General features: G+C 38.8%; 1 protein-coding gene across 10 annotated transcripts in view; it reads left to right on the plus strand.

Moving 5' to 3' along the window:
* The window catches only part of INPP4A (inositol polyphosphate-4-phosphatase type I A), a 128,882-nt gene that overhangs the window by 91,090 nt on the left and 14,127 nt on the right, over window positions 1-23,665 (plus strand). For 5 of the 10 annotated variants that reach the window (XM_061997931.1, XM_061997973.1, XM_061997937.1 and 2 more), the window contains 10 exons: window positions 820-837; window positions 2,716-2,899; window positions 5,280-5,498; window positions 6,631-6,907; window positions 10,412-10,444; window positions 14,819-14,991; window positions 16,410-16,533; window positions 17,658-17,784; window positions 19,933-20,073; window positions 21,311-21,408. In XM_061997931.1, the coding sequence (XP_061853915.1) occupies window positions 820-837; window positions 2,716-2,899; window positions 5,280-5,498; window positions 6,631-6,907; window positions 10,412-10,444; window positions 14,819-14,991; window positions 16,410-16,533; window positions 17,658-17,784; window positions 19,933-20,073; window positions 21,311-21,408 (1,394 nt within the window). The remainder of the gene's footprint in view (window positions 1-819; window positions 838-2,715; window positions 2,900-5,279; window positions 5,499-6,630; window positions 6,908-10,411; window positions 10,445-14,818; window positions 14,992-16,409; window positions 16,534-17,657; window positions 17,785-19,932; window positions 20,074-21,310; window positions 21,409-23,665) is intronic. The other 5 variants (XM_061997990.1, XM_061997999.1, XM_061997964.1 and 2 more) reach the window with 3 other exon arrangements.

The raw sequence follows: 23,665 nt of genomic DNA on the forward strand, positions 1-23,665 counted from the left end.
TTGATAATATCCTTCCAAAGAAAGGATTTGTAGGATTTGGAGCTGATGGGAGGAGAGAATGACTTGGGAACCAGCCTCTGCCAACTGCAGAATTAATTTTGGCAGTGGAAAAATGGCTAGCAGCATCCTGTGAACATCAGCCAGATATGTATCAAGAAAAAGATTGGTTCAAAAATATGCCTAGTTCCTGACTTAGAGAATGCCCTAAAAGAAGGACTAGAAGAAAGTAATCCTGCAAACACTAGTATGCTAGGCTCACCTTTCCCATTCTTCTGATACTACTATTGTTTTCCGAAACAACCTCTTTCTTTCTACTTAGCTACTAAAGTGGGCCTCACTCCTGCAGTGTCTAAGTTTCCATGTCTTCCTTATCCCCCAATAATGAAGCTGATTGGAAAGCTTAGTCTCTGTCCAGTACTTCTCCTCCAAGCTTTACAGAACCATTCCTTCTTAGTCCATGAAAACTGCAGGTTTTTTGAAGAACAACTTTCCTTCTAAGTGCTTCTGTTTTATCATAAAGGCCAGTGTAGTAGAACTGAGATTCCACTCCTGAATTTCACTATTACACAGATATCATTAATTTTTTTCTTCTTTCATTGGCAAAACTGCGCTTGATTCATCCACAACATTTCCCCAGAACAACATATAGGCGTCTGGCAATCTGTGGGTTTTTTGCTTACAAGTTTAACTGTTATGTACCTGCCTTGTTGAAAACATGAGTCAAATAAGTTATTTCCCTAAACATCCTTTGTTTTGTTTTCTGCTTTTGGTACTTGCTAACAATCTGCTAATTTTATTTTGGTTTTTTGTTTTTTTTAGCAGTTATGAGGAGTGTTGGTGAGTTTTCTGTTTCTGAGAGTTCTGTAGAGAGAGTTTCTGTTCTTTGAGTTGTTTTCTTTTTCTTTTTTTTTTCTTTGGCAAAGATCCTGTGCATTTTAAAGTGTGCAGGGCTTTTTAATATCATGCATCATGGCATCTCTTATTGTGCTCTAAGTAATTGTAACTGCTTTGTGAAACATGATGTGTGAATGAATTTCATTTCATCTGCAATGTTTCTTTGTAATGAACAGCTAGCTCACTGACTTTCACCGGTCGTAAGAAGTTAGAAAGCTCAAAATCAGAACACAAGAATTTTGTATCTTTTCCTCTGTTAATTACAGTGAAAACTACCTGGAGAGAAACTTTCTGCCAGAGATGGAAGATAATATAAGAGAAATCTACATATGTTTAAATCTTTACGGTGATAAATTGGGCATGGTTTAAATTTTTATAACACGTGTATTCATGTAAACATTTTCACTTTTGTTATTCTTCGTGTTGTTCAGTGCTATGAAAACGAAACAGTACTTGATGGTTCAACAGTGCAGAAGTTCTGCTCTAAGTTACTCACATTGAGGACTGAACTCCTAACTAATTGAGAATTTAAGGCTCTGTTACAGTTTGCTAATGTAGTACGAGAGCTGTTCATTTTAAAAAGCAATTGCAGGTTGGAAAGTTAATATGCGAGAACTTTGCACCATGAATTTTTCTCCCTGATCATCCCAGCAAATGTTTGTGATTACAAATGCAGTAATTCAGAATCAGATCTCAATATGCTGCATGGCCTTTCCTGCAAAATACATCTTTATGCATGTTAACCACACTGTCATGGAAAGAAATTGCTCAGAGGAATTGTCACTAAGATCACAAATAATAGAGAGTGCAAATAATGTACAGGGAAAGTCCTAAAAGCTGATATTAATTTGCTGTATGGTGTAGCAGTACTGTGGAGTGGTTGTTCTTCCTTCCACTCAGAAGACTGACCAGAGGGACATAGATAAGGAAACTCAAGACTCATTTTCTGTTTTGAAAACAAATCCTGCATCCTCTAAGGGATTAAGCTCCCCCCCTTGCCTTAATATCAGTTAAGGGACAGGAATTGGTATTTGTGACAAAGAATTCAAAGCATGCCTCATGAAACCCTCCTGTCTTACTTCACAGACACGCTGAAAAACTTAACAGCATTATTTGGGGTTTTTTTTGTATTGTTACTCATACTTCTTGGAAGTCGTGATCTGACTTCAGGTAACTGTGCCTGGAAAAGAAACTCTATGTAGTCTCTCAGCATAGTTGTGTCTATTGAACACAGTGTGTTCAGTGCTGAGATTGGTGTGGGGACAGCAGGTTCTTCTTTCATTTTTATGTATCATTAGACTACTTTTTCTGTTGTAATTTGAATTAGGCCTGCAACAGAGGAAAGGATATACTAGCAAAACACCACAGTGTTTGCATTAAGGATCTGGGTAGCATTTCTATGTTAGGAGGACAGATTTTCTTTTCACAGTGCTAGTAGCCATGTGATAAAACAGCTTTGTAAACCAGGCCTCAGTGAAATGTCTGTGTTGTAAGGAGAGGGAGAGTGGGGCAAGCTGACTCTGTCTCTGATGGCAAAATGTATCACCCACATTCTCCTCAGCAAAACTGTCCCTCTGGTATCCAAACTCTGCCCACAGTCCCTTGGCATAAGGCATTAGTAAATCTGCATCTGAATGCTTTTAGTAAAGGCAGAGAAGGTCCTAGGATCGTGTTCCTGCTGTGCAATTGCCCACTGGCCTTTCACTGTTGATTGCTATCTTAGGTAAATTTTTGTTGTCTGCCATTAATTCCCCAGCATGCCGCTATCATGTGTGTACCTCTAGATCAATTTTCCCTCTAAAATCAGTCTTTCTTTTTCAGCACTTCAACAAGTTCCCAGTCTATAATATACATCCCACAGGACATTGTTAGAGCAAAGGAAATTATTGCACAGATCAACACCCTGAAAACACAAGTCAGTTACTATGCAGAAAGGCTCTCAAGAGCTGCCAAGGATAGATCAGCTAACGGCCTTGAAAGAACACTTGCCATTCTCGCAGACAAGGTAGGAGAACGATACAGTTCCACACTGAAGCACAGTGTGGTTTTTTTTTTCCTCTAATCACCCAGCATCCATCTGGAGAAACTGTCTGTTCATGGCTTCTATAGGCACACTCTTCACTGAGTAAAAAAGCTGATTGGCTGTCCGGGCTCAGAGAGTGGTGTGGAATGGAATTAAATCCGGTGGTTTTCCCCAGGCCTCGGTGTTGAGATGTGTTCTGTTAAAAATCTTTATCACAATGATCTGCATGAGGGGATCAAGTGCAGAAGGTTGCAGGCAACACCAAGCTGGTCAGGAGTGTTGATCTACTTGAGGGCAGGAAGGTTTTACAGAGGGACCTGGACAAGCTGGGTTGATGGGCTGAGGCCAATTGTATGAGGTTCAAAAAGGCCAAGGGCTGGGCCCTGCACTTGGGCCCCATCAGCCCCATGCAAAAATACAGGCTTGGGTCAGAGTGGGTGGAAAGCTGCTTGGAGGAAAAGGGCCTGGGGGTGTTGCTTGACAGCTAGCTGAACATGAGCCAGCAGTGTGCCCAGGTGGCCAAGAAGGCCAATGGCATCCTGGCTTGTATCAGAAATAGTGTGTAACCAGCAGAACCAGGAAGTGATTGTCCCCCTGTACGTGGTGCTGGTGAGGCTGCACCTTGAGTGCTGTGTTCAATTTTGAGCTTTCACTGCAAGAAAGAAACTGAGGTGCTGGAGCGTGCCCAGAGATGGGCATGAAGCTAGTGAAGGGTACAGAAAACAAGTCGTATGAGGATTGGCTGAGGATTGGTCTGGAGAAGAGAAGGCTGAGGGGATACATGATCACAACTACTTGAAAGGAGATTGTAGTGAGGTGGGTGTTGATCTGCCCTACAAGAGATAGTACAAGAGGAATCAGCCTCAAGATGTGCCAGGAGAGATTTAAACTGAATATTAGGAAAAATTTCTTCACCAGAAGGATTATCAGTCTTTGGAACAAGCTGTCCATGGACATGGTGGTGTCACTATCCTTGGAGATAATTAAAGGATGTGGAGATATGGTGCTGAAGGGCATGATTTAATGGTGGCCTTGGCAGTATTTGATTTACAGTTGGACTTGATGTTCTTAAAGGTCTTTTCCAACTTAAATGATTCTACAATTCTATCTCAGCAGGTTTTCTTGAAACACCTCTTTTACCCTATTTTATCTATTTATCCATAGTGTATTGTAACATATACAGTCCTAAAGAAAAAGCAATCAAACTAGCCTTTAAAATTTGCTGCTTTTTATTTAGGTTCCCTATTTTTCACGCTCTTACCTTCAGCTTCTCTTGAGAGTGCAGTGGAGAGCAGTGTCCTCTGATTCTCTCCATTCATTGTATTCCAGAAATGTGCATTCTTAACTTTCTTTTACGCCCTTTTCTCCATAACCACTTGTTTTTTTTAGTGTTCCCTTGAGTTATCTGTCAAGCAACAGCAACAGAGCCCAACTTAAGTAAATCATACAATTCTGTATTTTTCCACTGGTGAAATAAGGAATAATGGTGACACAGCCTTTGCTTGAATTTTACTAATGTGAATTAGACTGGACCCACATCTGAACACAGTCTTATTCACAGGGACAGAAAACCAAATGCAGTTTTACTTATCTCTTATGTCCCTGAAGTATATCTAGAGGTTGGAATTGACAGTAATGGCCAATCAGTTTGTCACACTGGAGGGGATGCATACACAACTTTTTAGAGTGGAAAAAATTATGTGACCCCATGTGAATGTATTATTTATTATATTATTCACTCTGATTAGAGTGTGTATAACTAATCTATGATATTTTCTAGAGCTGGAGAATGTGTATGTAGTAAGAGCTTTTTTATTGGTTTTGGGGTATTTTAATAGACAAGCAGGCCAGATACTTATTCATATAATTTACAGAAATCTTTCAATACAACAGCACTAAATAAGACAGGGAACAAGTTGCATTGATTAGTGGGTTAAACCTTCAGCCCCTCTCTTAAGTTTTGTTATGGTTTCAGACAGGATGGTGGAGGTTAAGCATAGTCACACAGCAACTGTTTTGTGGGGTATAAACATGTCTGCACCTTGTTCTAAGCTTTCATCAAATTGAAAGTGAAATGCAAATAAAGGTGAATTGCACATTTGTTAGTGACATTTTCAACAATTGCAAGGCTAATATAGTAGTAGAGGCTTTGGAAATGTACCATTTGTGTTTTGGTATCCTATATTGCTTTTTAAGGCCATTCTGTAAGATGGTTTTAAAGGTCCCTTAGAGACTCCTAAAAATTGGTTGAGGTTTTTTTTTTTTTTACTGAATACTAGTTCCTCTTTTTTCTTTCTGAGAAAGAACATAGTATAAATTGTGTACAGAATAACGAAAGGATGTGGGCTTTATTGTTTTTCAGACCCGGCAACTTGTCACAGTCTGTGACTGCAAGCTGTTGGCAAATTCAATACATGGACTGAATGCTGCAAGGCCAGACTATATAGCTTCAAAAGCATCTCCAACCTCTGGAGAAGGGGAACAAGTGATGCTGAGGAATGATCAAGATACACTTGTGGCCAGATGGACAGGACGAAATAGCCGGTCTTCTCTGCAGGTGGATTGGCATGAAGAGGAATGGGTACGTTTGCTTAGTCGGGTGATTAACATTTTCTTTTTAGTTTCTGTTTGCCATGTTGTTTTGTTTATAAGCTGTGTAGCTGCTCACCAGATACACATAGGCTGACTGTTTTGGAGGTATTGGTCAATTAGCAAAGACACTTCCTCCATCCAATGCTCCTTTACTGCTTGGCAGGAGGATACAAACACACCATAATAAATATATCTGGATTTCCTAACAGTGGAGATGGATAGAGGAAGTGCATGGCTTTTCTGAATTTGCTTCCAAGGGAAAGGAAATAGGTTTTAAAATAAAAAACCTGACCATACTACAAACGGTTGTTATACTCCTCCAAGATAAAGCATATTTTACGTATATTAGCTATATAATTCAGCCTTCCTGGCTTTTATTCTTATCTAAATATTTAGAACTTGCAGTCCATCCCTGTTTTGAATACGAAACACTTTTTTTAACTGTTTGCACAAGGTGTTTAAGTGGTTTTCCTTACCACACTGCCACAAAAATTCTGTCATCAGAAGCGAGTTAATTCTCAAAAGTAGTCAAGATTAAATAAAACCACTATTAATATTGTCACATATCAATTTAGAAGTGAGATCCAATTCATTTTGAAAATGGATCCTTGCTAGTTTTAATTGTTTTGGCATACCTTGGCTTACAGTCAAGCTCAGTAATGAGATATGAATAAAACAAATTTGGTTATTTAGAAAGTAATACAATACAGTAATTTTATCTGTTATTCACTGGGTTCTACAGGAAAAAAAAGACATGATTGTATACAATTATTATGTCAAACATGAGTTTCAAGAATAAATAATAGTGCCAACCGGAATTTGAAAGAATAGTGCAGGAAGAGGCACTTGAAATTGTTCAGCAAATGTACTTTGAAAATAGCTTTGCAATTTACCACACAAGTCATGCCTCTGCATATTGTTTGTTGTCATGCTAGTATACATTATTTATACATTGTTTATATATCCAGAGCTTGCGCATGCACAAATGTAAACACGATAGCCCAGGGGAAGCTTTGCAGAGGAATCATGAGTAGAATCACAGCAGGAAATAAATTGCCAAGGGATTTGTTACCCAATGTCTCTTTTCTCTTCAAATTGAGAAGGAAATGTTTTGTTTTAAGGAGAAAGTTTGGTTGAACGTTGACAAAAGTCTGGAGTGTATTATACAGAGAGTGGACAAACTTCTCCAGAAGGAACGCTTGCAGAGTGACAGCTGTGAAGATGTTTTCCAGTGTGACACCAGCAGTACTAGTAAGAAAGGTAATCGGGACACTCGTGCCTACTGGATAAATCCAGAAGATTTAAATGAGACCTCATCATCCTCACCACCACCTTCATCATTCTCACCAATATCTTCATCCACAACATCCTGTGCATGCCATTCTCTCAGAAAGACAAGTGCGTATGCCAGACACTGCTTCTCACTGCTGCTCTCTTGCTGTGTGCTGGCATCATTCCTAAGCCTCCGTTACATCTTTCCACATGGTTTTAATTCAGTGGTGGTGTTAAGCACTGACATCAGGCAGAAAGGGCTGGTGGTGTACTGGGAACTGCTAAGCCCATTACTTAATTTTGAAATCCTGATCCCACTGGAATCATTGCCAAATCCATTGATGACAGTGGCATTTGGTTTTCATGCTGGGTGTTTTCAGCTGGTAAAACAGGTGTTTGGGTTAGCATATATCAAACACCACCTCTGGTAGCTTTCCTGTTGGCTTCAGCTTCTTTGCAGCAAAGCTTATTACAGTCAACCTCTGGAAAAGAGAAATAAAACAAGAGTGTAGAGCAGGCACTACCGCAACACTTCATGGTCTCAGCTGGGCTGCCAAAGCATAGGAGGGAAAACAAGCGGTCCCACTAGACTGAACTGAATTTGGATGAACCTTATGGAATTTAAAGCAAATTTTAACCCAAATTGTCGAAAGCTGTGGTGCTGAGGCCATCAGTTAGTTAGACTTCTTGTAGATGGAAGGTAGGAATTGGCAGTGCAAGCTGTCAGTGGAATAATCCTATTGAAATCAGAGGTACCAGTGGATGCTGGATTGAATTCAGCATAATGCTGTAAGCATGTGAAGGAAAGATATCCTTATTAGTTTAGATTGACAGTCTTGCAACTGTGCATTAAATTTCAGAATTTTTTTCATTTATGTATGTACTTATTTGACTTATTCTCACATACTTTACATATGGTCACTGTGATTTGGCCACTTAATAGAGCGGGTGTGCCAAGCTATGCCCTAGAAAGATTGGTTTGTGTTTTCATTTTCTTTTCCCTCTCTGTCTTACTGTCTGTTGGCCCTTTGTCCCTTACGTGTGTCTGTGACTTCATGTCCATCCCATTGTTAATGTTGTAGTAGTAGGCAGTACCTTAAGAAAAAGAAAGCAATAAGGAATTTAAAATAAATGTTAATGTCCTTTTGTGTAGCTTTGTACATGTTACATATGGTTTGCTTAGTATCTGAAATGACCATGCTTTTCTAGGTTAGACTTACACTTTTATATGCATTATGAAGGAATAGGAGAGTTAGTTTTTATTTGCTAGCCACTTTACATGAAGTTTTATATGTATTTACCTGAAAGTTTTATCAGTAGACTTCAATATACCTTCATATCAATGATTAAAAGTTGAAATGAAATTTAATGTTAAAAAGAATAGGAATAATCTGTAGTGGCTGATAGCAGAAGCTTTTTCCAACTTGGTGCTGAAAGAATCTTGGAACAATCGTTTTCTTTCATTGTTCTTTCATTGTGATCTTTGAATCTACTCTGGATCTTGACACTTATGCCATATAGAAGTGGAATCAGCTGCACTTACTAAAGCTTTAGTTTGTGTCAAGAGTTTCTGTAACCTTTCTTTACTGTTCCTCAAAAATAGGAAAATAGAACAAAGAAAATCGGTCCATTTAATCCACAGAACCTGGAACAGAAACATTAGCTGAAGTGTGGCAAGCGTGACCCCGCTTCTGCAGGGGGGTTGGACTAGATGATCTCTAAAGGTCCCTACCATTCTGTGATTCTAAGCCTTAAAGATAAGGAGCTTGCTGCTGTTTTGCAGTGCTACCTAAGTATAAGGGCTAGATATGATTCTATGATGTAAAGACTGATTGCCAACTAGTTTTGGGTGAATTTAACTTACAAAATCCTGAAGAGGGAGTCTCAGTTCCTAAGTATCTAGGTGCAAAGGTCGTTTGAAGGTCTTAATTTGAATTGCACTTGGGAAATTTATTGTAAACCAGGGCCAGCAGAGTACTTGGTCACATTCTCATCAGATGTAGTTCCTAATTAATGGTTAGTATTTATGACAGAGGAACAGGCTCAATACTATGACAAAAAACTGGTCTTATAAAATTAATGAGAACTTTACTATCGAGTTACTTTCCTTGACTCCACATCAAACCTGCCCTATTAACTGATTTTAAACTAAAACAGGATAGATTCAGACTAGATTTAAGGAATACATTTTTTACAATTAAGGTGATGAAATGCTGGAGCAATTTTGCCAGAGGCAGTAGATGCTGCATCCCTGGAAACGTTCACAGTCAGGTTAGATGGAGTTCTGAGAAACATGATCTAGTTGTAGATGTCTCTGCTCACTGCAGTGCGATTGAACTACATGACCTTTAAAAGTCTCTTCCAACCCAAACCATTCTGTGATTCTATGAATTCCCTTTCACTCTCATGTTCCACAACTGATCATGGAAATAATTGAGGGACAAAGCAGGTCTTTTCTTGGAGTTCAGAATCACAGCATTTTAAATATTTTTCTTGTTGTTTATTCAAAGAACTAACACTTTTTCTGTCAATAATTCTGTGTTTTGAATAAATGACAATGAGCAGAGAAAGGCCAGACATTTTTTTTTAAAGCAATTACAAATAACGAGTAAACCAAGGTAGTTCCAGAACTGTTAAGAGAGACACAGTATCATGTTACTGAAGAACTTCAGAGGATCTCTCTAGGAGAAAGGAGACTTGAGACATTTTTGTTCTTGTTGCTATAGGTTTAGGAATTCATTACTAAAATTACATGAGGGCATATAGCTTCTTTAATGAACACAATGACTTTTAATTTACTGAGAGGTTTTTATCTCAGATTGCCTAGCTCAGACGATTGTATTTAATCCATACAATTGATTTTGATATTTTATGTTGTTACTGTCAAATTAGTAGCTCATTCACTAGTGAATCTAGAGAGAAACAACAGAAGTTGTAAATCCTGTTAGCTTAATACACTACTTTTCATTAATGTAAGACTTGCTATAACAGGATATATATTATTGTTTACTGTTTGCATTGCACTGTAGTGTATTTTCATCTGACAGCTTGTTCCTCCCACTGAAGTGTGTGTGCAACCCTCGTAGGCTTCACTGGTGAGGTTTTAGCCCTTAATATACAATCTAACGCATGTGTTAACTTTCTCACAAATTGTATAACAGGAATTTATCTAAGATAGAAAAGTACTGTTTCTTTACTCTTGTGTGGCTGTTGCCATAATGTCATTTTTTGTCAAGTGCACTGAACTTAGTGCTAGTCTTTTGCTAGTCTGTTTAGCAACCTTACTGCCAGCTTATTCTATAATTGCACTAAACCAGTGGTTCTCAAGTTGTGCCCTGTGGATCTCTGGGGACTGACGGTGCACTTGCTGGTAATCCACAGAGAGCCCTTGAGCTAGCAGGTACTGGCTTTCCTCCAAATCCCCATCCAAGTGTTCCTCTGATCAGACACAGTGGAATGGAGGAGACAGCCCATGCCTTCGGTGCCCACCGGCAAAGGAGTATCTCTGCTGAGCTCCTCCTCACCCAGTGAAAGTGTTTGAGAACCCTGGCATTGAGCATTTGAGTTGCTTATGTTTAGACTGTGTTGCTGCTCCTTAATCATGCATGTTGCCCCTCCATTTCTGTGCAGATTGCAGCCCTGCTCCGGAAGAATCTGCCCCAGGTATGTGCATTCATGGCTTCTGCTTCTTCTGAAAATTGCAGAGATTTGTTCATAATGAACAACTGAACAAGTGCCTCACTGTTAAGATTGACCATTTTGAAATGGCAATGCTCTGCAATCTCACATGGGTTGCCTAAGCATATTGAGAAGTTATTATTTCTTACGTTAATAGTGCAAGGGAGTACCTGGTAACTTCTCATACCCAGATACGGATGAGCACTTGTTCATAGTCTCTTTGGTTTTTCCAGTTGATATGTTTTAACAAAATGTTCTAGGTGATAGTGATTTGAGACGTGGATCAAATGCCATTGATGTCTGTGAGAGTCTAACATTTCAGACATACCCTTTCATATGTGCTGTTGAGCTGGCCTTTCTGACTGAGAACTCAAGCAGAACACAGAGCGGTCAACAAGGCTGATGGAAAAATCTCTGTTGTGGGTACACATCAAGCAGCATTAGCTACTGCAAATCCAGTGTTTCAGAATGTAGAATTTACAAGACTTTCATCCCACTGTTAGCCTTTTTTTCTTCTGTTCCTGTACTTCAGCAAACAACATGTTGCTCTTACAGGGTCTGAATAATATGCCTCTGTGATACCACTTCCTCACAGCTAGTTGGCTGCAATTTCACCCATTTGAGAGTAGTTTAATCTGAGTTCAGTGAAGGTTCAGTCTTTGACCTGTTTACACCATGGGCTCCCAGATTTAGTGAAACCAGTGGGATATAAAGCACCAGTGCAGGTATGATTTTCATTTTCGTGAAGTATATTAACATTCTCTCAGCTCTGTCACCAAGAAAATGTGTTTAATCAATAAAGGACTTCACAACCTTTTAAATTATTGGAACATAGCCTTAGTTTTTTGCAAAATATTAATGTGGTGCATAAATGAGTTCTATTTATGTCTTTTTAAGATAGGAATAAGTAGTCAGGTCACCACAACTAGATACCCAGATATACCCAAAACTGTATCTTAAACTTAAGTGGCTGAAGCTGCAATGTAGTGAAGCACTTAATGCTTGCTTCACTCTGAAGCCAAACGTGACATGACTCTCTACTTAAGTGGGTTGCCAGTTATGAGGGTGAGGGAGCCCTGGCACAGGCTGCCCGGGGAGGGTGTGGAGTCTCCTTCTCTGGAGGTTTTCAAAACCCGCCTGGACGCATTCCCGTGTGACCTGATCTAGGTAGACCTGCTTTAACAGAGGATTGGATGGGATGATCTCTAGAGATCCCTTTCAACTCTGACCATGCTGTGATTTTGTGATTATGTTTTGAGGATCAGGGCTAGCAACTACCACTTATTTAATAAATCTCTTTTTTCGAGGTCGTTGGTCTTTGCAACCCTGACCTAAACCAAAGTCAACTGCAGGCACTCAGTACTTTGATTTATGGATGCTTTTTAATATGAAAAGACTAAAAACATCTTTTCAAGGCTCTGGAGGACAGTTATTAAAATAATATTGCTCTGGAGAGGAGAGACTCTTGGGGGGAAACAAAGGAAAAAGCTTTTGCCACACAACGTTACATCCTTGATTTATGCCAGTACTTACATACTAGGTTCTCTTAACAAGACATTATGTTTTGATAAAATAGTCAGTAGTATATAGTCAGGGAATACCCACTATGTGGCCTCACAAGCCTTCCCAGAATCTCTCTTTCCCTCCCTCCTCTTCTCCTCCCTCCACCCTTGTCCTCACCTCCTTTTCAAAATGCCACTTTTCAAAGGTATGACTTTGGTCAGCAGCAGTCATCAGAAAAATAGCAAAGACTTATGGAGCTAGGTCTGGCCCTTACTTTCCAGCCAAAGTTCAGTTGTGGTTGTCTGAGTGGAGACTGTAACATTTGTCTCTTGCTGCCCAAGATTATGCACTCAAAGCAGAATGACAAGCATCTCAGGCATCTTACTGGTTTGTAAAATGCCAGTTTTTAAATGGAATAACTTTTAACGTGAACTAGTAACTCTGATTGAAAAGTGAGATGTGTGTCCCAGCCATACGAACAGCTACCTTGGGCTAAGTCTCTGGCTGCTGTAAATCTGTAACAGCTTGTTTCATGTCCGTTGTTTCAGGCCCTGTGCCATATCATCCTACATATGAACCTGCCCAGTGGAGTCTGTAATAGTTTTTTAAAGTTCTGGTCATGTCATAGAGCAACAGAGCTCAGAGTAGACTTTGCATTAGGATTAAGCATCTCATGGTGTTTGAAGGTGCCTTGGATTAATTTGACAGGAAATATACTTTCAGTAATAAAGTTTTGTTAGGAAGATTAATGAGGGGAAGACAGAAGGTCAGGAAAATCCAGGTTAAAGTTGAACACTCAAGAGTCCTTTCACATTTATTTAAATGTTGCCAGTGAAATATTCCAACCTGATTTGAGCCTGAAATTCCTTTTATTCCTGTTTACTGTTATTAGCAACTACCATTGACTGAAAAATGAAAAGAACACAGGTGACACCTCTGTGAAGTAGGTGGCAAAAAGCATTTAGAATTTTGCAGGCTGACAGGGTTTGTTTTTTCACAGCAAAAATTTTAAACCCAAGGAATATAGAGCATGGAAGTTCTTGCCAATTACCCTGGATGAGCAACTGCATTTTTACAGTGTTGGGAGAAAACTAAAAATCTAACAATTGCTTTATCTTCAGACAGGCTGGCAAGCTTTGTGATTGCCATAAATAAACATATCTTTCAAGTGAAGTACTTCCAGACACACTACAATCTTAAACCTGCACTGAGTTAATAACTGTATACATGTATGTATATCCAGGCAATGAGATGATGATGATGTGCTGGAAGATCTTTTCAGTTCTTTTTGTCATTCTTGTTTGTTTACAGAAAAGCCCTTAAATGCAGTAAGAGAGACACTGTAAATATCATCAGTGGGGGTTTTTTTTTTCAGTGTTCACAGGACTATTTTATGGCATCTGATTTATTTTTGAGAGAAAATACTTAATAGAATGTAGAAGACAAGCTACAGTTCCTTGCCAGTTCTTTTGATGTTTCCTGGTTTTTTATATGGTGAAGGAACAGAGCTAAAGAACTTCCCCTTTGTGTAGCTTATTAGGTCATCTATCTACCCATAGAACAAAAGCAAAAAGGATAGTTCTGTTAATCTTGTCAGTTGTCTTTCTATTAGCAGACTTCCAAAGTTCCCCTCTGGCTAGTTATCAAAGAAATGTTTATTGTTGCTAGCTCTTAGTCCTGCCTTTGAGTCAAAATCCCAAAAAACTTCCTTTCAGGGGCTGGAAGGGCTCCATTCATGCAGATTCTGATCTGTACATTGCCTTGTTCCTATAGGCAGTGGGGCTGGGGATTGTGTGTGTTCTGTTCATGAGGTGCTGGACCATTTAAAGAAAAAAAGCCACATTGTCTTTCCTTTTTAAAAGATAAGTATTCTTCTGTTTTGGCCTTACATTAAGGAAGGCAAAACCAAAGCACTTTCTGTATTGCACAGAGAATGGATTTTGGTATAGCCTCTGAATGATTTTTCCTACCGTCATGGATATGGGTTTTTTAAATTGGTGGTTGATTAAGATAGAAGATGAAAGAAGGAAAGAAAAGAAACTGAGTTTTAGGGGCATTTTTAAATGTGTAGAACCTTGAACAGAATCCCTCTGAGATGTATCTTGTGCATTTCAGTGGAAGTCAAGCTCCAAACTACTTCCAAGGATCCGGCCAACTCCCTCCTAAATCACTGTACTTAATGTTTCTTGGTAGCCAGCACTAAGCCTTCAAAGCCACTCAGCAGACAGAGGACTGTTTTAAGGGTACCTGTATGATTTTTTCACCTTTCTGCCTTATTATTCCTATGCTGCAAATGGGAGATACACATTGTCTTACCTCAATGAGGTAAGACAAGGATCAATAAGATGGTGAGGTGGTTGAATGATAACGCATATGAGACCCCAAAAGATTCAAAGGCAAGCTGTTTGGGAGAAATCTCATTTACAGAAATGGCTAAGCTGATTTTCCCTATTTCTGTTATGTGATGGACTCTGTCCATCTATACTATGAAAGGGTGTGTTTGAACATGCACATGCAGTGATATGCACCTGTGTATATAAATACTCATCTTTCTGTTGTACTTTCCAAATGAACTGTTGTGTAGCTTGTTCTTTGGGCACAAATCTGGGAGCTATTACATGGTTGAGACAGTCGTAACAACCTTAGAGAGTAAAATTCTCCATATTGTCCTCATGTGGTAACCACTATGTAAGATTACTTAATAGCAAAAAGGGATTAACCAGGCAGCCAAAATAAAACAAGCCCTAAATGTAAATTATCAACAACTTTAGCTTTGCTCCAGGAAGTTTCTTCTTAATATGTGTTTGTTTTGAATAAAGTACTTATACTGCTGCTACTTTTTTTTTCATTTGCCAGGCGAATGGAGCGAAGCTCTTTATCCCTTGCTGACCACACTCACAGACTGCGTGGCCATGATGAGTGACAAGGCAAAAAAAGCCATGGTCTTTTTATTAATGCAGGACAGTGCCCCAACGATAGGGCTGTGCCTGAGCCTGCAGTATCGCAGGGATGTTGTCTTCTGCCAAACTGTAAGCAAGCAAATATGCATGATTTGATTGCACATCGACTTATGGTGGGGTTTATATGAAAGATGAACGACTATTGTTCTCAGAGTTTTTCAGATCTGTTTAGCTCTTGGATTTAATGGTGTGATCTCTTCTCACAGGCTGTGCTATCCGGTCCTTACAGTGCACTTACATGCATCTGACAATTATATAACTGAAGTGTGCCCTTGGAAATAGAATCAGGATTTCTAAAAAATTATTATAGAATAAGTGGAAATATACTACTGTCTACAGAAACAACCTTTTCCTTCCAGTGCCACCAAACTGAGACCAGAATTAAGCTGTGAAGGGATTGGCTGGGGGAGAAGCCTATGAGAAGCAAATGTATTCCCTCAATTATCTTTTGTTGTTTTCTGGATCAAGAAGCCAACAGGACTTGTGGTGCCTAGGAAGCGAAGTCCAGCTACAGGGAGAGAAATGAGTGCTAGGTGGTTTTTTTAACCTAGAGGTTCTGTTTCTGGGCCTGCTGGAGTCCCTTGTGTCAGCTGCCGACTAGCAGGTGACTTAAAACTAAAAAACCTTCCACATTTCTTATGCTGTGTGTAGCCACACTTCTGTAGTGTGTCTACATCCCCCTGGAATCGGCATCTCTTTCATTTATTTCATAGAGCTTATGTCTTGGACATTGTTTGCTAAGGCTGTTGTCCCAAAATGTAGTATCTCATAGAGATACCTTCAGGGATTTTTTTTCGATACAGAACTCACTTCATATTGCAGATAATTTTTTAAACTCAGTGCTTTGAATATGTTTTCCCACCATAAACAGAACTTTATTCCCTTCTGTTTAATTCTGCAACAAAGCATATGGCAGTCACCTGAGAAAGTCCTTTGTTGACAGAGTGAATTAAGACTAGTACTAATCATAGATCTTGGTCTGATCTTATTAGGTCTTCAGGAGCTTGTCCTGAACATCTCATAACACTGGAATTTGAATCTTTGCATAATGCAAATAGATACTACATTTTTAAACTTTCTTAAAATGACTTATTTTTTTCCAATCATTTATTCCTACTGTAAAAATTCTGGAACTAGCTGTGCTGCTTATCCATCTGTAAATAAAATACTTCTCTAAGGAGATTCTTTTGTAATTTGTCAGTTGTAGACCCTAATGCAAGTGATTGTGTTCAGAAAACAGATAAATGTGAAGTCAACAGTAATCCCATTTTGGGAGAGCTTGTGGGATGAAGGCAGCGTGCCCTAAATCTGATTTTATGAACATTTGGGTGGTTTTTTTGGTTGTTTATCTCTCTTCAGCTACAAGGAAAAAAGAGTGACATTTAAGGGGAAAGCACGTGGCACCTCTTATATGTGGTTTCTGTTTGAGACTGAGGTACCTTTTTTGTCTTGAATCGTTTAACTCTTGCCTGTTTTCTCTCCCACAGCTGACAGCTCTCATTTGTGGTTTCATTATCAAGCTGAGGAACTGCCTGCATGATGATGGATTTCTAAGACAACTCTACACCATTGGCTTGCTGGCACAGTTTGAGAGCCTGCTGAGCACCTATGGTAAAGGCACAGGGCAAGTGGGTGGTATTAGCTGTTGAGTCAGCAAATACTGCATTAAATTTACTGCAGCAGAATGTTTGTGTTTGGGACAATCAGAAGCTCAGCTACAAAATTATTTTGAAAACTGAAATGGGAAACCAGATTATATCTTGGAGTTTTTAATTGGGTAACAACTCAGAATTTCTTTAATTTCTTGAATGAATTCTAAAAATGAATTAGTTCTAAAAGATAAGGTGTACTTGCCTTAACAGTGTAATGTCAAAAGTTTAAAAAAAGAAACCCACAAAATGTGTCACAGTGGTTATGGGTTTTTTAAAAGAAGCTCTGGTAAACTGGGAGAAACTGTGTCCAAAAAGTGCTTTTTTAATTTTATTGGCCGTCTGTAATCCTATAATAAAAAGTGAGACTGAAGAGAGAATACAAAAAGATAAAATACTTCACTTGGAAATGTTTCACTCCAGGGTCTGAACAGCCATCCGGATGCCAGTTAGGGTATACTTTAACTCAACAAATCTGGAATGTCTTGTAACTTTTCCAACAGAAAGGATATCATGGCTGTGATGATGCTGAGTAATACTACTCTCCAGTAATGAGTGACAGGGCAAAAGGAATTGGTCTCAAGTGGCGCCAGGGGAGGTTTAGATTGGAGATTAGGAAGCACTTTTTCACTGAGACAGTTATTAAGCATTGAAACGGGCTGCCCAGGGAAATGGTGGAGTCACCATCCCTGGAGATATTTCAGAGATGCATTGATGAGATGCTGAGGGATATGGTTTAGTGGTGGGCTGAGCAGGTTGGACTTAGTGATCTTAAAAGTCTTTTCCAACTGTAATGATTCTATGATTCTACTTACTAGCTTTGTCTAAATTGGAAAATCGGTATACAGTATACTAGAAGAACAGTAATCTGAACTGTGTTAGATAATTCATGTTTCCTAAAGTTACTAAACTCATAAAGGTCAGTCATGACACTGTCTGCAGTCAAGGTGAAGACCTGGCTCCAGAGCCTCTTTGTCCATAGAATTTGTTTAGGAGAGGGATGACCTACAGTCCTCATGAAATTAGTGAGAGAAAATAGTACCTAACAAGTAGTGACTGCAATTCACTTCTAACTCCTTGATTTAGGTGAAGAGCTGGCAATGCTGGAGGACATGAGTTTGGGAATCATGGACTTGAGGAATGTAACCTTTAAAGTAACTCAGGCCACATCAAATACATCTACTGACATGCTGCCGGTCATCACTGGAAATCGGTAAAAAAATAGAGGGGAGGGGAGCTGGAAGTGGGATGGGACTGCAGATGAGAGAAGCAGTAATACTGCATTTGAAATTAATCATGTGCTTTTTTGATGTTTTTCTTCTCAGAACTTTTAAAAACAGTTTTAAAGTGGATTTATTGATTTTTACTGGTTTCATTTTGCAGGGATCTAACTTGAAAAGGGATATATGGCAGGGCTCAAACTTAACCTAGTCTTCCACAATCGTAAGCCAGAAGTATTCAGTCTTTTCTTAGTGCTTGTCTTGTTTTTAAATTTCAAACTGTTGAAGCTGATCTCATTGTCTGAAATTCACTGCTGTTGATCAGTTAGTGTTTTACTGACTAGTATGCTACTAACTAGTGGGTCACTATTAGCACAACAGGACACTGAACATGTATTAGGCAGTTGATGGGGTGCTGCTGAAGTGAGGCCTACTTAGGATCAATTTTCAATCTCAGAGCTAAGTTGGGTTTAACTTACAGATGCAGTTTTTGTTTCGAACGTCTGAAATAACAGACATTCATGTCTTCACATAAAGTGAAGTGAGAGTGATCTGTTACAGCTTTTTTTGTGAAGGGAAGCATTTACAACAGAGTCACACTTCAATTTAAATGCCTCAGCCTGCTTGTCAACTTGCACTGTTTTCTGACATGGGACTGATAGGCCACTGCAATGGAATAGAGTTCTTGGCCACAGGGCATCAGTTCACAGATGGTGATGAGACTGTGGAGGGACAGAGGCCTGACAGAGACCTGAAGAAAGTAAAAGTTTTAATATTTATGTATTTCAGAGTCTTTAGAATCTTTCAGTTTCAAATCTGATTTCTGGAGGAAACGGCTTATTTGATAACACTGTGCTGTACCAAGCTCCACTGGAGCTTTGCACAGCTTTGTCCACATCTGAAAAAAAGCTAGATTTCTCAAAAATAGAAATATTTAGAGGAACTTTGTTAAGGTTCATGTGCAATGAAAAGTGACCTGGCTGAAGGAGATCTGCAGTACAATGGTGTGTTATGAAAATTGGTAAGACCTGTAGAAACGGCTGACTGGTTTTCAAAGAAAATCATCAGTTGAAACTTGCCATTGGCTGTAGGACACTAATCAATGGGTCTTCATTAGTTTCAGATCTAGTAGTGTTGCTTATTGTTTTGTTGTCTAGATATTATCAAGAAAAAAAACCCATCCGTATTTATTTTGGTGGAAAGTATTGGAAGCTTTACATTTAGAGGTGAAAATAGGGTTTTTGCTTTCAGATGTTGCTTAGTCTTTGTGTGTCCATCCAGTGTAAATGTGGAACAGTCTAGTTTTGATTACCACATGATATACTTCTCAGAGCTCTTTTGTTATCCTTGCAAGGATACACTGTGCTTGAGAGTTCTGCACTGTAGAGATTTGGATGGGACACCAAGGTATTGCTGCTGATAGGCTAAAACACAGTAACTGGTGTCTTGGCAGTTACAACACAGGGTAATGTGTCATACCTTAGTTTGTGCTGATGTTATGGGAGAAGTTGCCTACCTCACATTTGCCATGAAATAAAGCATACACAGTGTTCTTTGCTGTAGCTCAGCTGACCCAAGCTAACCTGTTGTGTTGCAGGAACAGCTTCTAAGTTTGAGTCATAAGTTTCTGCTTTCGTTAGCTCCCCTTTCAGTCATGGTTGCTACTATCATTGCTGCTATCCTACTGCCCAGAAATATCAGTACTACTTTCTGTATCCAAAAATGTATCAGTTTATGCATGTGCATCATCACTAGTGTTTATCACTTTCAAATCAAATACAATCTTGATGAGGTGTGGGATGTGCCAAAATTAGGTTTTTTTCTGCCCAAATTGTATAAGACCTGCAGTATTAACGAGCATAGCAAAATCAGCTTCTGTCAGGAAATTGGCAGATCTGATTGAAATGTCCATGAGGATGCAAAAGCGACATTACAGGGGGCCACAGGGTTGTTTTCAAACTAGAATAACTTTTCTGATTAGGAGCAAGCTGTGACAGTTCCTTGAAGTCCTCAGTTTTGGCTGATATTTATTTTTTAATAGTCATATTACGTTCTAGATGTTACCCTCTTTATGTAATAAAACATTCCTGGAATGTAGCTTTTTGATCTTTGTACCTAATAAGCTGTTTATTTGTTTGCAGTGATGGATTTAATGTGAGGATCCCTTTGCCAAGCGCCTTGTTTGATTTGTTGCCGCGAGAGATTCAAAGTGGGATGTTACTGAGGGTTCAGCCCGTTCTTTTCAATGTGGGAATCAATGAGCAGCAAACCCTAGCAGAGAAGTATGTATTCAGTCATGCAAGCTCAAACTTAATAGCAGTTTAGCAATCTCCTGTTCTGATGGAAGTATGTCTCTTTAGAGTTGCCCTGTTGCATTACTAGCAGTGATTCAGTTTCTCCAGTACGCAAGCAAGGGAATACTAAACAAAGGTACCAACTGCAAAACAAACAAAAAGAGGTACTTCTTTATATGGCATATAGCTGTGGAGCTCCTTACCTCGTGGGTTTGAGACTGGTGCAGGTTTCTGTGGTACAAAAGAGGAAATCTGCTATGGGCTAGTTAACACAGAGGTGTTGCTTGTGACTCCAGACCTCTGTGAGTGACAGGCCACTGGAGGCTGAGATCATTTTGAGTGTTGCTGTGAGTTTGCCTTCATAGTTTTTCAGTCTCTGCTAGACTCCCTCTTCTGGCAACTGTCAAAACCAAGGAGAATGGACTAAATGGACCTTTGTTTTTAGCATATCCTTGCAGTACTTGTGTAATGCAACACTGATCTTGTAAAGCTGAAAAATATAATTATGTAATTATATTTACTAAGGAAACTGCTGAGTTTTGGAAGAGCCACCAGAGCTTCCTTCTTTTATGGCCATATCCTGTAAAGAATACATTGACAGAGCACTGTTCAAATGGAGAACAGGCACATGCATTTGTGACAGCGTTTGTACTGGGGTGGGGGTGTGCAGTATGATAGTGGGCAACTAGAAGAAAATCTAACAAAGGCATTCAGCAGTTACAGTTGGCCTTTGTTACTTGTAAAAGGAGCCCAAGATGACAAGCATAGTTACAGATGTCAATGCTCTGTGTGTGTATCTATGTGTGTAGATATAGTTAGATGCGATGCACCATGGCATTATTGGCAATATTTATTACATTTGAAGTCAAAGTTCTCTCTACTGACATTATGGTCATTGTTAGCTTATGAGCTGAACTAGTAAATCCATTCTTAAAAGTTTTAATTTAGGCAAAATGATTTACCAGATGGGTATTTAATATTGAATATTTTCTACAAGATTTTTCTTTTACTTTCCTTCCCTCTTCTCACGCTTATATATTTTCTTTTTTCCGTAATGAATCACTGTAACACTTCTCTGTTATGCTTTACTCTCCATTTGAATGATTAGGAATTTGATGGGATAAATCTTTAAACTGTTTTCTGGTAGTTACATTGCTAAGTTCAGTTGTTTTGAGGATAAACCTTTCACCTTGGCCTTAACTTTTCCCTTCTTCACCTTTTAAAGATTTGGAGACACCTCACTGCAAGAAGTAATTAACATGGAAAGCTTAGTGCGGTTGAATTCCTATTTTGAGCAGTTCAAGGAAGTTTTACCTGATGATTGTAAGTATTTGGAAATTAACGGAAAATTTGGTTGAACATCACCATTCAGGCTGATTTGTTTGGTTGGTTGTTTGCTTCATGTTAGATGTTTAAATGTTGATAGTACGCTAGCATAACCTCCAAGAAGTGACACAACTTTATTTTAATACATTAGTACTGAGTAGATTTGTGAGGTTTAAAGGTCAATCTGATTACTTTTCCTTTTTTCATTTACTTTTACTTTACATCTCTTTCTAAACAGCATCATGTGCTGTGTAAGCGTGCAACTAGGCATAGATTGCTGTGAGGTGAAGGCATGAAAGTGCAAGGTTAAAGCAGCAGCACTTTTATGTGAAGTATTTGGTCAAATTCTCTGCACTTACGATAACATGCATAGAGAGGCAGTATTTAGGAAATTACTTTCTCTTTGCTTATCCTTTGGCATTCTCTTGTAATTGTTGTGTCTGCAGCCTGCAACAGAAGTCTGTCACCTGGAAGACAGACAATAGCTACAAGCTTGAATTTTACTGGTTATGTAGGAAAGCTTCTTGCTTGAAAATTCATTGATTCATTATTGTTAGCATCAAACCTCTTGTTTCATGGGTCCAAGAATTTCAGTTATGTTGCAGAAATAAAAATGCAGCAACATACATAATGGTAAGAATTCTGTTAATGCATGTTATTGTACTTTTCAGTTCCTCTGGATTTTTTTTTATGCATCTGAGAGCAGAAGCTGTTTCTTTCCTTCCATCCATTTATAATCCTACATAATTAGTTCTCTAAAGTTGTAGCAGCAATGTTTTAGGTTTTTATTGTACAATAGTCTAGCATCTCTTGTAAAGTTCAAAAGTTATAATTTTAAAGTGATTTTTGTTCTACTTTTCTACTTGTTACTTTACGTCTGTCTAGTCTTCCATAATAGTAGTTCCTGTTACCTCCTTCCTCTCCTCTTTGATTCCAATTGTTTTTTTTTATTTCAGTCTCTTCTTTTGTCACCAAACCTCTTCTGTTGATACCGTAGTCTTTCATCTATTGATTTTTTTCCTGAAACCCTTTTTCTTTTTTATCACAAAGTCTGTTTTCTGTCCTGTCATTTATTCCTTCTCTTTTCAAGTTTTTTGAACTCTGTTTTATCTTTATGCTACTGCTTCTGTATTTTTAAAGAGCACTGATGCCTTTAGTGACCTTGAGTTTCTCATTTACCAGTAACCTTAGACCAGAAGTTTTTCTTGAAGTAACTTAAAGTGCTGAATAAGACTCCTGTGCAGTGTTGGACAGGTGGCATTAACATGCCCCTTAACAGTGAAAGAAAACAAAGTAGTCTTATATCTGCCTGCCTTTTCTCCCTTCCTCTGGTTACTTGTCTTTACACTGAACATTGCCACGTGAAGTGAACAACATAAACAGGGAAAAATCTGTCCCCTGAGAAAACTTCTTCAGCTTCACTGTTTGTCCTGAGTGAATGTAGATGTATTGTACCTAGTTTGGATTTGAGTTTGGACAAGTGATTTGTGGTTATAAATGTTAAACATTATAAACTAATACAAATGTAAACATTTTTATTAGAAGCGTGAAAACAATACTGCAAGTGTTCCAGCAGGTATGTTAAAGGTGCTCTGTGAAATGCTGAGAGTATATGAACAAACTTGGGACTGCCCTTGTCATAAGGAAGGTCAAAATTGTGTGTTTTGTACCTCCTTCCTAGTAATATTTAAGATATAGAAAGTGAAACATGCTTTTCCATGAGAGCTCATCAAGAGAGCGTAACAGTTTACATTTACTATAAAGCAGGTGATTATTATGGCCAGCCAGTGATATAGTCTGTACTAAGCAGAGGCAAAAGGAAAACCAAGTGTATCATTCTAGGGAACAAGAGACCAAGTGAAGTATCTGCTGGTAGCTTGTAGGAGAGATTCCCTTCAAGAGCAATGCACAAGGAAAGTTAATTCCTGATTCACTGTCCTTGTCTTTGTACTCTTAATTCTATGCAGTGCAGAATTTCCTAGAGGTGTGTTATTGTCTTAACTTCATTAGCTCCTTGTTCCATTAGATCTCCTTGTCTTTAGAATTATGTGAGGAGATGGTCTGCACCCTCTTTTTGTTTGAAGATGTTACTTTCTAGACATGGAGCTCGGATTGAGCAGACCAGGCTAGGCGCAATACTGCTAATCATAGAACAGAAGCATATAATCTTTGAGGTTGAAAAAGACCTTTAAGAACATTGAGTCCAACTGTAAAACCAGTACTGCCAAGGTGACCACTAAACCATGTCCCTCAG

The sequence above is a fragment of the Colius striatus genome, chromosome 1, assembly GCF_028858725.1.
Source record: "Colius striatus isolate bColStr4 chromosome 1, bColStr4.1.hap1, whole genome shotgun sequence".
Taxonomy (NCBI): domain Eukaryota; kingdom Metazoa; phylum Chordata; class Aves; order Coliiformes; family Coliidae; genus Colius; species Colius striatus.